Source organism: Chlorocebus sabaeus, chromosome 14 (assembly GCF_047675955.1).
Source record: "Chlorocebus sabaeus isolate Y175 chromosome 14, mChlSab1.0.hap1, whole genome shotgun sequence".
In the NCBI taxonomy this organism is placed as follows: Eukaryota; Metazoa; Chordata; class Mammalia; order Primates; family Cercopithecidae; genus Chlorocebus; species Chlorocebus sabaeus.
The window spans coordinates 86,244,935-86,259,583 of NC_132917.1; the positions used below are offsets into that span (position 1 = coordinate 86,244,935).

At 41.7% G+C, this 14,649-nt stretch overlaps 1 protein-coding gene across 1 annotated transcript in view; it reads right to left on the minus strand.

Annotated features, from left to right (window-relative positions):
• POLR1A (RNA polymerase I subunit A) overlaps positions 1 to 14,649 on the minus strand; it is a 79,713-nt gene that overhangs the window by 61,351 nt on the left and 3,713 nt on the right. Inside the window, exons 2-6 of the mRNA XM_007969992.3 lie at positions 12,577 to 12,781; positions 11,226 to 11,375; positions 2,482 to 2,589; positions 1,460 to 1,545; positions 1,236 to 1,339 (exon numbers count right to left, since the gene is read on the minus strand). Coding sequence (XP_007968183.3) covers positions 1,236 to 1,339; positions 1,460 to 1,545; positions 2,482 to 2,589; positions 11,226 to 11,375; positions 12,577 to 12,781 — 653 coding nt within the window. The remainder of the gene's footprint in view (positions 1 to 1,235; positions 1,340 to 1,459; positions 1,546 to 2,481; positions 2,590 to 11,225; positions 11,376 to 12,576; positions 12,782 to 14,649) is intronic.

Here is a 14,649-nt window from a genome sequence, read left to right on the forward strand (position 1 = left end):
CCATGTTCATTCCATATTCTCAAGCCCTGGTGAAAGGTTTAGTAACAGTATCTGCTATGGACTTCCACGCATGTAATTTCTTCAATTCTAGGCAAGAGGCTTTATGAATACCATTATATAGAGTTGGAAATGGAAGCTCCTCAAAATAGCCTTCTATTAGCCACTCAGAAAAAGTGGCAGAGCCAAGTGACAATTGTAGGTTGTGCTTTTTCTTTCTTTCTTTTTTTGAGATGGAGTCTTGCTCTGTTACCCAGGCTGGAGTGCAGTGGCACGATCTCAGCTCACTGAAGACAGCGCCTCCTGGGGTTCAAGTGATTCTCCTGTCCCAGCCTCCTGAGTAGCTGGGATTACAGGTGCCTGCCACCACGTCTGGCTAATTTTTGTATTTTTAGTAGAGATGGGGTTTTACCACGTTGGCCCGGCTGGTCTTGAACTCCAGACCTCAAGTGATCTGCCTGCCTCAGCCTCCCGAAGCACTGGGATTACAGGTGTGAGTCACTGTGCCCGGCCAGGTTATGCATTTTCTATCCTGGCAAGCTGATGACTTAATAAAAAATGAACAGTTAACATCTACATAGCACATATTACACAGCAGGTACTGCTCTCAGTGCTTTTCTTGGAATACTCTATTTAATCTTCTGACCACTTCAGAATAAAAACCAAAAAACATTCTTAAATAAGCCTACTACTATAAAAATTAAAAAGTGGGAGTATTAAGTTATCTCAAAATTTGTCCCAAGCAGAGCTTGGGTGGGACAGAGCTGAGGAAAGAACTCTACCCAGGGGGGATCTGGGAGGACAGACAGGAGCAGCCTGGCAGGAGGCGCTAACGTTTTGCTGAATTCTTGTAGTTTTTCTTAAAAATTATTCGCCTACATTTTATTTCAAAATAGATCCACACTTGTTTTACAGTAAAATATTTCAAAATATTTGCCAGGTAAATTTCTTAATTTCTTCCTGAAAAACCTTTCAGAAAAACGACCAGTTAAGGCAAGAAGCGCTTGTGGGGCACTGCCTCATAAAGCAGCCCCTGCCATCAGCTCTCCCGTGTGAGAGGCCTGAGCTGGGCGCTCGCTGGGGTCCCCTTAGGCCTGAGAGGCCTGCACACTGGGCCTCTGCTGGCCCCTCCCAGACGTGGCGGAGAAACACGTGGTGAGGAGAACCAGGTATTCCCAGGGTTTAGGACACATCTGCTGGCCTCACATGGAGCTCCTCTCCAGACCCAGTCAGCTCACCCAGGGGCTCGGAGTCCTTCTGGCCAGCTGTCCTGTGCACCATGGCTGGAAATGTGATCGTCAACTTGCTGTTGTGTTCCTTTCGGACAACAGATCGTCCAGTCCTGCGCAGGAGGACAGTTGTGATTGAGGAGATAAAAAACCCGTAAGATATTTAATAATAGCCATGAGTGACTGCCCAGACCCAGAGACGTCTCACCTGGGGAAAGGGCCCTGATACTTACTTGCAGTGGGGACAGCGCTTAGCATTCATATGTGCCTTCCAGAAGACAGCAGTGAGCTTGCTCTTGCTCTCACACACATTCTTTACCTGTTTTTTTAAAAAAAGTCAGAGAACCTTGGAGTGCCATTTTGAAGAGAATCCAATATATTTACTTTATTGTTTTCACCTTTTATTTTTAACCAGCGGAAACACTCCCACCACCACTTTCTTAAACAAAAACTTCCATAGAACCCTAATATAGTTGAGCTCTGACAATTACTGAGTGACCTCTTTAAACCTTCAGTTTCCTCAATTATAATATGGGAATAAGAATAGTAACCACCGCAGCAAGCTCTTACTAAGATAAATAATCACGAATGCAGTGGGGGCTTGAAATACAGCCAGTACTCACTAAGTGCTAGTTACTTTCACTTGTAAAAGGAAGCCCTCTGGATGCAGCTGGTCTGCCTCAGAAGGACCTCAGGGCTCTGAGGAAGGCACATCCACAGTCCAGCCCCATGAGTGGCTTTGCACCTGGCAGCAGATGGGAACCATCTGGGAGCTTTTGTAACTCCATTTGGACCCTACCCCAGACCAATTAAATCAGCATCTCTGGTGTGAAACCCAAGCAGGAAGGGAAGCAGATTTCAAGACTAGTATCACAGGTGAATTATCTACCCATTCATTCATTGAACAAATTAATACTTAGGCAGTGTATGGAGGGAAGAATTAGAGACAAGTGTTGGAGAAGGGAAAAAAGACCTGATGCCATTTTTTAAGAATTGGCTTGCTGGATGCTATACCAAAACCAACTAATGTCACATAATCCTCTCATTGGTCCTGCAGGCAGGCATTAGAGATTAGGTAGTGGACACTCAGGCACAGTTGTGCAACTTGTGAGGTTGCAGGTCTCATGAGAGACAGAGTTCAGATTCAAACCCTGGTCTACTGTGGGAAGCCAGAAGTATACGCAAAGGACAACACAAAGGGAAAGTGATAAAATAATGCCAAAAACAGCATGGGAGAAAGACAGTGTTAACTCACATGTGCGCCCTGGGACCCCAGGAGGTTGTTCTGCACAATTTCAGCTGTGTATTGTTCTAATTCCTCCTGAATTTCAGAAGCAGAGGGATCAGCATTTTCTTCCAGAAACTGGAAAACAAAGAGGAAAACCACATTATCACGGTAATGTACACCTCTGATGAGCAGCACAACTGGGACCAGCCTCTCCAAGGGTGGAAAAGATTCATTTGAAGGGAGAAAAAGAAACCATGGCTACTGTGTTGCACTTTCAAAAGAGTGAGACAACATATAGCTGTTAAAAAAAAAATCAAACGAGGTCAGGAATGGTGGCTCACACCTGTAATCCCAGCACTTTGGGAGGCAGAGGCAGGTGGATCACTAGAGCTCAGGAGTTTGAGACCAGCCCGAGCAACATGGTAAAACCCCATCTCTACCAAAAATATAAAAAGGTAGCCAGATGTGGTGGCATCTACTTGTGGTGCCAACTAGTTGGTAGGCTGATGTGGGAAGATCGCTGGGAGGGGGATGTTGCAGTGAGCCAAGATCGTACCACTGCACTCTAGCCTAGGTGACAGAGCCAGACACCATCTCAAAAAAAAAAAAAAAAAAAAAATCCAACGAGAACATCCTACTTCCAATAATGGTGGGCTAGATTCCCCAGACCAAACCTAAGACTGCAAAGAACCAAGCTAGGTTAAAATATTTTTAAAATCTTAACGCTCTGAAGAGCTGACAGGACAGTGAGGAATAAGTAACCAGAGCAGACTAAAGGGGAACAAAGAATCTAGCGAGATGAAAGAGCATGCAGCCATGTGCACTGATGTGGGGCTTTGGTGCTATGCTGAGGCAGGACATCACTTGGTGTACTCGTGCCCCAGGGAATAAGCCCATGATGCTCCCCAGGAGCCCTGGCCTTGAGTGCATTTTCCAATGCAGCAATTTTGAACTTTTTATTCACAAACCCTCAAATCATGTAGGAAACAGAAATGAAAGTCTTAACCTAAGCCGGGTACAGTGGTGCCTCTGCAGTCCCAGCTACTCCAGATGCTGAGACAGGGGCTCGCTTGAGCCCAGGTGTTTGAGGTTGTAGTGCGCTATGATTGTACCTGTGAATTGCCACTGCACTCCAGTGCTTGCCTAAGCAACACAGTGAGATCCTGCCTTTAAAAAGAACAAATTTAAAAACCTAAAGCTTTTTTAGTATAAGGTTAGAAATCTAACAGGAAGCCATCGTTCTTCACCCCCCAACACATAAACACAGTAAGCTGGAACACAAAGGGCTGTACTCTCAGGAACTACCAGCCCTTGTACAATCAGGCCATCCAGGGAGCTTTAAGCATTGAACCTGGATAATGCCAGTCCCAAGTTGGCAGTGGTGCCATGCACACAGCAGAAGCAATGAGAATCTTCTCTGGAGAAGGCAGCATCATCCTAGCCCTCAAATTATTCCCATAAATAATTTTTATTTTTACACTTATTTTTTATAATTATTAGAAAACTAAAGGTAGCATCTTGTTATGTTGCCCAGGCTGCTCTTTAACTCCTGGGCTTGAGCAATCCTCCCACCTCAGCCTCCCAAAGTGCACTGGGTCCAGCCCCAACAAAGAATTTTTAAAGGACAATGACAGACAAACTGTCAAAAATAAATACACAAGGGGACAGGGAAAGGAGGGAGGGTTTTTGGGGACATAAACAATATGCTGACATTGAACTAGACTGTAAGGGTGATGGTTACTTTGTATTGGACTGTACATACAATTAATGCATTTTTGTGTATATTTTACAAAAAAAAAAGATTAAGGTATAATAGTAGGCACCATGAATAATTTTATGCCAATAAATCTGAAACTTTAAATGAAATGAGGGAATTCCTAGAAACATATTACTGTAAGCACTGGTTTAAGAAAATCCTTTCTTTCTCTTTCTCAATCTCTCTTTTGGACAAATGTGACCATGAGTTAACTTTTTAGCTCTGTTCCCTCGGAAACATAATAAAAGTAGAAACAGGCCAGGTACGGTGGCTCACGCCTGTAATCCCAGCACTTTGGGAGGCCAAGATAGGCAGATCACCTGAGGTCAGGAGTTCAAGACCAGCCTGGTCAACATGGTGAAACCCCATCTCTACTAAAAATACAAAAAATTAGCCGAGCATGGTGGCACTTCCCTGTAGTCCCAGCTACTCAAGGAGGCTGAAGCAGGAGAATCGCTAGAGCCTGGGAGGCGGAGGTTGCAGTGAGCCAAGATTGCGCCACTGCACTCCAGCCTGGGCAACAGAGCAAGACTCCGTCTCAAAAAATAAATAAATAAGAGTAGAAATGTCAGTTGTGTTATTAGGCAACACTACTGATGGTAAAAATGACCCCAATTGGTTAGGCTATATCTGGACTGGAAAGATCACAGCTCTGAGCTTCGCTGGGTCCTAGTTGAGCATATCCTAGGGTCCCTGGAGGCACAGCCCACGGAACTGTTAGAAACAATATTGATTCCTTTCTGGGAGATGGGGCTTCTAGGCCAGGGTGGCTCCCCTAGCCGCTGATGTGATCTCGTTCCTTTGCTTCTGAGTAGTCGTCAGTCATGTGGGGAGCCAAAGACAACTAGTCCCTGTGAGGACACCTGCTGAAGAGAAATGTGTGGCACTGCCCTGCTGGCGTACTATGTCTCCTATCTCCTCCAGGGCATTTTAAAGAGAGAGAGAATTATCTACCTCGGCTGGGCACAGTGGCTCATGCCTGTAATCCCAGCACTTTGGGAGGCCAAGGGAGGTGGATCACTTGAGGCCAGGAGATCAAGACCAGCCTGGCCAACATGGTAAAACCCTGTCTCTACTAAAAATACAAAAATTAGCTGGGCATGGTAGCATACGCCTATAATCCCAGCTATTTGGGAAGCTGAGGCACCAGAATCACTTGATCCTGGGAGGCGGAGGCTGCAGTGAGCTACGACTGCGTGGCTGCACTCCAGCTTGGGCAACAGAGTGAGACTCTGTCTCGGAAAAAAAAAAGAATTATCTTACTTATTTTATGAGGCTGACATAATCTAGATACCCAAACCCAAAAAGACAATAGGAGAAAGGAAATGTAAACCGATCTCACTCATGATTACAGAGGCAAAAATCCCAAGTATAATATTAAGAAATCAAATCCAACGACATATTAAAAAGGTAATATATCATAAACAATTTAGGTGTATCCCAGGAATCCCAGGTTAGTTTAACATTAGGAAAGGAATGGAGTCATTCACCATGTTAGCTGGTTTAAAAGGACCCAAATTATCTGAAAATTTCAGTATATATTGAAAAGGTATTTGATAAAATTTAATATTTAGCCACGACAGCAAAATAGGAATACAAAGGAGCTTCCTTAATCCGATTAAAAACTCAGTAAACACCATGCTTAATAGTGAAATGTTGAAAGGTTCCCTATTTTAAGGGTATAATTTATTTATATTTTGAAACAATCTCAAATTTATAGAAAAACCGCAAGTATTTCCAGAAATCTATCTTTCTTGAGCCATTTGACAGTACACTGCTGATCTGATATACCATCAACCCCAAATACTTTGGTGAACATTTTCTATAAACATGGACACTCACAAATATGACCATGATACAATCATCAAAAAATGGTAAATTAGCACTGATAAATTATTACCTTCTAATCCTCAAACACCATTCAAATTTTGCCAACTCTTTTAATAATACCCTTTACAGGCTGGGAGTGATCGCTCATGCCTGTAATCCCAGCACTCTGAGAGGCCGAGCCAGGTGGATCCCTTGAGGTCAGGAGTTCAAGACCAGCCTGGTCAATATGGCAAAACTCGTCTTGACTAAAAAAATACAAAAATTAGCCAGGTGTGGTGGTACATGCCTGTAGTTCCAGCCACTCATGAGGTTGAGATGGGACATCGCTTGAACCCTGGAGGCAGAGGTTGCAGAGAGCCGAGATCGTGCCACTGTACTCTAGCCTGGATGAGAGGGCCAGACTCTGTCTCAAAATAATAATACTAATGTCCTTTACAGCAAAGGACTAAAAGACTAGAGACTAAAAGACTAAAACACTTTTTAGTCTCTTTTGTTTAGAATAGTTCCTTAGTCTTTAACTTTAGTCATTAACAGCTTTGAAGATTAAAGGCAAGTTTTATAGAATATCCCTCAATTGTGGCATGTCTGAAGTTTCGTCATGATCAGATTTGGCTTAACGTATCTTTGGCAGGAATATCCAGAAGCAATGTTGTGTTCTTCTCACTGCATCCTATAAGGGAGTGCATGATTTCAATCAGTACCATCAGGTATGTTTCACTTTGATCACCCGAGGAAGGGGGTGACTGCCAGGCTTCTTCTCCATTGTAAAGTTATTCTCCCTCTGACCTTTGTAATTAATAAAGACTATGTGTGTGTATACGGGGGAGGGTACTTTGAAGGTGAGTATGTAGCCTGTTACTTAAACCTTCAGTCACTCAATTCATTTTTTCATTTATATCAACATAAAAGTAGGTTCATGGATTCCTACTTCATTCTATGGGTTATAATCATTCAGTATCATCGTTTATTATATGCTCGAACTGTCCTAGATTTGGTCAGAGTGGGCCCTTCACACAGTCTTCTGTGTTCTTTGGACATGTCCCATTGTTCTTTGGGCACATACTTCCTTTCTGGCATGTGATATTCCAGACTGGTCTTGTACTTTCGCTGTCCCAGCTCTAGATCAGCTATTTCTCCAAGAAGCTTTTTCAGTGGAGAATGGTATTTAGAAAACAAGAAGGGGGTGCTAGGTGTGCCCATTACTATCACTCCCCCAAGCCCTTCCAGGGACAGGGCCAGGGGAAAATACATGTGTACACACACACTTTACACCAGAACTTTTAATTCCATTTTAACAATACAGGATTAATTCTGTCTTCTCTCTTTCATATATTTGTAACTCTCTTTTCTGATAGTTAAAACCTGGCCCCCATTATCCTTAAGTACATATTCAATCAATTAAGAACTTATTCATCAACATCTCTCTCTCCCTATATGTAACCACTCTCCCACCACTGCCGCCGTCATCCCCTCCTCTGTATGGAGCCCTCACCCAACTTGAGCTCAAGTTCCACATGAGTCCACCCTCCTTGTGGACCCCCTCCTTATCATATTTGGGATCACACACCCCATGCTGGGCCACCCCGCATGGGTACCCTCTCACCTGATTTGGGCTCTCACACTCTAAGCTGTGTCTTTATCTCCAAATTAACATCCTCCTTACCCTACTCGAGTTCTGGTATTCCACACAGGGCTGCCCACACGTGCAGGGATCCCCTCTCACTCTGCTCTGGCTGAGTCCCCCCTGTGCAGGGACACCTTTCCCACGAAGCTTTGCTCACTCTCCTGGGGCTCAGACACCATATACTAGGCTGGGTCTCTTTGTGGAATCCCAGCTTGCTCCGCCCACCTTATGTCTTCAGCACTGAAGTATCCAAGAAGAGGGAGGAGAAGAGGAAAGGGGAACAACTTTTCTTTGTGACAAGAAATAAGACAAAGATACCAACTACCACTTCAACACAGTAATGTAGATCCTAGCCACCAAAAGAAAACATATAAGGATTGGAAAGGAACAAAAAAGCCAGTATTTGCAGATATGATTGTATTGAAAATCTAAAAATATCTACAGACAAACTGTCACAATTGATGAGACAATTTTGCCAGGTTGCTTCATATATAATCAATAACATTTTTATATGTCAACAAACAAAATGAAAATTCAAATAAGGTATTTTTAATAGCACCAGAAATTCTGATGTAAATATCAACTATGAAAAAAAATCTCTTTACAATAGAGATCTGGTCAACCCCACCTTATCCAAAAGTAACAAGTCAGAGAAATTAGGCAAGAGAAAGAAAAGGCATCCAAATTGAAAAGAAGGATGTAAAAATGTCTCTGTTTACAGATAACATAATCTTATATACAGAAAAACCTAGACTCTACCAAAAACCTCTTAGAACTCATAAACAAATTCAGTCAAGTTGCAGGATTAAAAAAAAATCAGTAGCATTTCTATACACAAACAATGAATTAGCTGAAAAAGAAATTAAGAAGGCAATCCCATTTATAATAGCTACCAAAAAAATACCTAGGAATAAATTTAACCAAGGATGTGAAAGACTCTTCTGGAAAACTGCAAAACACTGACGAAAGAAACTGGAGAGGATACAAATGGAAAAACATCCCGTACTTATAGATTAGAATAATTAATACTGTTAAAATTACTACACTAACCAAAGCAATTTGTAGATTCAGTGCAATCCCTATCAAAATACCAATGACATTCTTTGCAGAAACAGAAAAACAAAAAATTGTAACATTTGTATGGAACCACAAAAGACCCTGAACAGCCAAAGCAATCTTGAGCAAAAAGAACGAAGCTAGAGGCATCACACTACCAGAATTCAAAATATACTACAAAGCTGTAGTAACCAAAACAGTAGGGTACTGGCATGAAAACAGAAACATAGGCCAATGAAAACAGAGAACCCAAAAATTAATCTACATATCTACAGCCAACTGATTTTTGCAAAAAGTGCCAAGAATATACACTGGGGAAAAGGACAGTGCCTTTAATAAATGATGCTGGGAAAACTGGATATCCATATGCAGAAGAATGAAACTAGATCTCCACCCCTCCCCTCTACAAAAATCAACTCAAAATTGATCAATGACCTAAATATAAGGTCTGGAAAAATATTTTATGAATCAGACCTCGAAGCACAGGCAACAAAAGCCAAAATAAACAAATGGGATTATATCAAACTAAAAAGCTTCCACACAGCAAAGTAGTCAGTCAATAAAAAGACAAGCTACGGAATAAGAGAAAATATTTGCAAACTATTCATCTTAGGGGCAGAGGCTTAATATGCAGAATATATAAGGAACTCAAACATCTCAACAGCAAAAAATCCCAAACAATTCAATTAAAAAATGGGCAAATCATCTCAACAAACATTTCTCAAAACACACACAAATGGCTAACAAATATATGAAAAAATGTTCAATGTCACTAGTCACTGGGAAAACACAAATCAAAACCACAATAAGGTTTCATCTCATCCCAGTTAGGATGGCTATCCCCAAAAGACAAAAAAATAACAAAGCTGGTGAGGATGTGGAGAAAAGGGAATTCTTATACACTGTTGGTGGGAATGTAAACTAGTATAGCCACTACAGGAAACATATGAGGGTTTCTCAATAAACTACAAATAGAACTACCATATGATCCAGCATCCCACTATTGGGCAATTATCCAAAAGAAAAGAAATTAGAATATCAAAGAGGCAGCACTATTCACAATAGCCAAGATATGGAACCAACCTATATGTCCAATAATAGATAAAGGGATAAAGCAAATGTTGTAATATATACACAATGGAATACTATTTAGCCATAATAAAGCATGAAAACCTGTCATTTGCAACAACATAGATGGAACTGGAGGACATCATGTGAAATAAGCCAGGAACAGAAAGTTAAACACTACCTGTTCTTACTCATATGTGGAAGCCAAAAATAGTTGATCTCATAGAAGTAAAAGTAGAACAGAGAACACTAAAACCTGAGAAGGGTAGGGAAAAGAGGGGAACAGGAAGAGATTTGTTAAAGGAGATAAAATTACAATTAGACAAGGGGAATAAGTTCTAGTGTTCTACCCCATTATAGGATGACCATAGCTAACAATAACATCGTTTCAACAGCTAGAAGGAGAATATTGCATGTTCGCAACACAAAGAAATGATAAATGTTTGAGGTGATAGATATGCTAATTATCCTGATCTGATCACTATACATTGTCTGTATCACACCATCATTATGTATCCCATAAAATATGTATAAATATTATGTGTTAATAGAAAAAAAGACCTGCCGGGCATGGTGGCTCAAGCCTATAATCCCAGCACTTTGGGAAGCTGAGACGGGAGGATCACGAGGTCAGGAGATTGAGACCATCCTGGCTAACATGGTGAAACCCCGTCTCTACTAAAAAAATACAAAAAACTAGCCGGGCGAGGCGGCAGGCACCTGTAGTCCCAGCTACTCGGGAAGCTGAGGCAGGAGAATGGCGTAAACCCGGGAGGCGGAGCTTGCAGTGAGCTGAGATCCGGCCACTGCACTCTAGCCTGGGCAACAGAGCGAGACTCCATCTCAAAAAAAAAAAAAAAAGACCAAAAAACCAAACACAAGAAGTAAACAAAGTAAGCATTACCAACAGGTGAACAACCTGATATCATAGGCCTCCTAAAATGATGCAATACAAAGTACCCTGTATCATGTAGGTTGTATTCTTGCCAAAAAGTGAATCTAATTACAGGAAATAATCAGACAATGTAAAATGTAAGAAATCCTATCAGACAACTGGCCTTGAGCCTCCAAAAAAGTCAGTATCATGAAAAAGAATTCTCTACATTACAATGTTCTACTTTAAGACCAATCAAAGAGATGTAACCATCAAAAGCAATGTCTTTTGATTGAATAAACCTTGACTGAATCCTTGGTCCAGAAAATCAGAAAAAGCTCATAAATGGATTAAATGTTATTTCACTATTGTTTCTATTAACATTCCTTTTATTATTCTTATAGCTTCCTGTTTTCACACTCAGCTATTGGTATCCAGTTATAAGATATAAAGATCAAACGTTCTGGTGACTATCGGCATGGTAACTAGGACAATATACAAGCATCTCTAGTTCTCCACCACTTTGCGTTTCCTGATTTCTGTGACCACCACTATCCACCTACCCTGTTCAGAATTCTCTCAAGCTCGTAGACTGCTTGTAGGGCCCCGACTTCCAGAACCCTTAGCTGGCAGAGTAAAAGGTGAATCACGGCCCGGGGACAAGTCAGCATGTGGCAGTTTAAACAAGAGCCCCGAAGCAGCAGGTACAGCTTCTGAAGAGGGAATAAAAACGAACAGGATATTAGAAAGAGACACAGTAGTCATGGTGATTTTCAGTATACTCACAAGTTTCTTCGTGTAGTCAGTCTATTCCTTTAAAAACTCTACTTCAGCCTACATGCTTAGAAAGGTCTTTGTTATCTTAAGAATCAGATAAATATTCCCCTCTATTTTCTTTTAAGGTTTTATTTTAATCCATTTAGATTTGAAATTTACTTTGGGTGTATGACCTGAGGTAGACAAATATCTTTATTTTATTCCAAGATTTAATTAAGACCCTTCTCAGCCAGGTGCAGTGGCTCACGCCCGTAATCCCAGCATTTTGGGAGGCCAAGCTGGGCGGATCGATCGCTTGAGGCCAGGAGTTTGAGACCAGCCTGGCCAACATGGTGAACCTGTCTCTTGTAATTTTTGTAAAAATACAAAAATTAGCTGGGCATGGTGGCACGTGCCTGTAATCTCAGCTACTTGGGAGGCTGAGGCACAAGAATCACTTGAATCCAGGAGGCAGGGGTTACAATGAGCCAAGACCGTGCCACTGCACTCCAGTCTGGGAGACAGAATGAAACACTGTCTTAAAAACAAAAACAAAAAAAAGACACTTCTCTTTAACATGATTAACAGACAAAAATCATGTCCATGTATACCAACATATGTGTAGCTTAAAAAAAAAAAAGTCCTGCAAGTGAGGTTCGCTGAAACAAAAAGCTGAAAATGTACAAGCATGACTCTACACGGAAGCTTAATTTTGACCTCACTGTTGGACTTTCTGGGGCTTTGCTTCTCCTGCCACCACCCAAGAGCCTATAGAGACACCTGAAAGGCTCAGGGAGGCCTTGAGAACACTGAAGCTCTCTCTATTACCAGGCAGGTGCCACTGAGATTTCTGAAGAGCACAAAGCCCCTGAAACAAAAGGTGTAGGGAATAAATCTGAACCCTCCCTGGCCCTCCACGTGAATGGAATCAGGCTGTGGCTCTACTCAACTGGAAGCAAACTGATATTCATTTATTTAGGGCCACAGGGTAAGTTGAAGTTATTGTATTTGGCTCAAAGCTTCAAAATCTCATTCTACAGAATGCTTTCATTGGAGTGTCTGGGGCTTAACGTCCTTAGACCACACTTGTGGGAGAGACGCAGAACTCATAAATCCCACCAGCAGCCCTGAGACCCACACAACTAAGGCAGCACTTACATCAAAGAGGAGAGGGTTATACACCGTGAGTGGAAGCTCAATGTGGCCCAGGTGCCCGGAGCAGTTGTTGAAGTCCTGCACGCAGGTGGAGCACACCTCTTTGGAATCTGCAGGACCCAAAGCTAAATCGTACAGGCCATTTGCCGATGGGTTCCCCAGGCTGTCCAGGTACCGAGGGTTCGTAATGGATTTAACACTTAATTTCCTAAGGGGATAAAAAAGACCAAGAGGAAAGCTAAGGTTACCAACCTCTCTGATATTTCCTTTCCAGCACAAAACTATAGTTAAGTGATGATTTAATGCCTGCTTGATCGCTCTGGAGGGCACAATCTCTGTCTGCCTTGCTCACCAGTGGACCCCAACACTAAGTGCAGAGTTGGTACCCAACAGTTAATAAACACATATGTGCTAAATGAATGAGTGGTAACATCTTAAAAACAGATTTAGAACAAAACTTGCACTAAGTATATTGATAAACTTTATAAAAACGAGTTAAGCATCTACTATACACTGCTTCACAGGCAGCATTATTTCGTCTTTTTTTTTTTTTTTAAACAAGGTCTCACTCTTGTTGCCCAGGCTGGAGTGCACTGGTGCAACCTTGACTCACTGCAGCCTCGAACTCCTGGGCTCCAGTGATCCTCCCACCTCAGCCTCCCGAGTAGCTGGGACCACAGACAAGTGCCACTATGCCCAACTAATTTTTCGATTAATATTTTTTTTGTAGAGACAGGATTTCGCCATGTTACCCGGGCTGGTCTTGAATTCCTGAGCTCTACAGATGCGCCTGCCTCAGCCTCCTAAAGTGCTGGGATTACAGCAGTGAGCCACCATGCCTGGCCGCATTATTTAGTTTGATCTTAATCCTCTGAAATGGTCATCACTACATGTACTTTTCAGGGGACGAAACCAAGGCTCAGGGAATTTAGGTGATCGAATCCAGGTGACACAAACAGAATGTGGGGGAGGCAGGATATGGAATAGACTTAACTCCAAAGCCTACGTAGTTCAATGAAGGGCATGTGATGCAACAATCCCTGTATGGAGAAATAGTAAATCTGACAACATTAAACACATATAGTCAAACCTTAAAAAAGGTTTCATCACATTTTATGTTTGGTTTGAAAGGTGCTCCCATAGGACACAACTATGTTTAGTAAGCTAACTTTGCTTTTACAACTTTCTCCTTTCTGATTTAGAAAATAAAGACAAAGAAACCATCCCAATCTCACAGGCTAGAGGAAATCTGAAGGTTGAAAGGAGAGTCCCCTAATGATGTAAACACTCCCTTTAATAAAGCACAAAAATAGTGTCAAGTTTTCAAGAGTGGTGACATGGTCTGAGTGTAAAACGATGTTAGTCTATCAGGAATTAAGCTGCTCAGATCTAGAAGATTCTATGTGGCATGGCCAGTGTCATTCTAAGGGTCAAGGCGACATGGAGGCAGATCTGCTGTTGTGGCTGTTGTCTATATGGTCACCTTGCTGCCAGTAAGCTAATTTCATGAGAAACTTGATCTAACTCAAAAGTTGTGTGTGTGGTCTCTTCCCACAAACCTAGAGTCCACCTGCAACCTTGAACTGGGTAACATTGAACAAATTACTTACCTTTTGTTCTTTAATCTTAACTTTTGAAACTGTAATAAAATATATATATATTCATCATCTTAACTGTTTCAATTAGTACAGTTCAGTGGTATTAAGTACATTTGCATTATGCTACCATTACCATTCTCCATCTGCAGAACCCTTTTTCATCTTGTAAAACTGAAACCCTGTACCCGTTATACAATAATTCTTCATCTCCTCTGCTACCATCATTTTACTTTCTGTTTTGATTAATCTGACTGCTCTAAGTACCTTATATTAAGTGGAATCACACTGTACTTGTCCTTTTGTGACTGGCTTATTTCACCTATCACAATGCCCTCAAGGTTCATCCATGTTATAGGATGTGTCAGAACTTTTTTCCTTTTTTTATGGCTGAACAATATCCCATTGCATGTACATACCACATTTTGTCTATCAACCCATCCATTGATAAGACACTAGGGTAGTATCCACTTTTTCACTA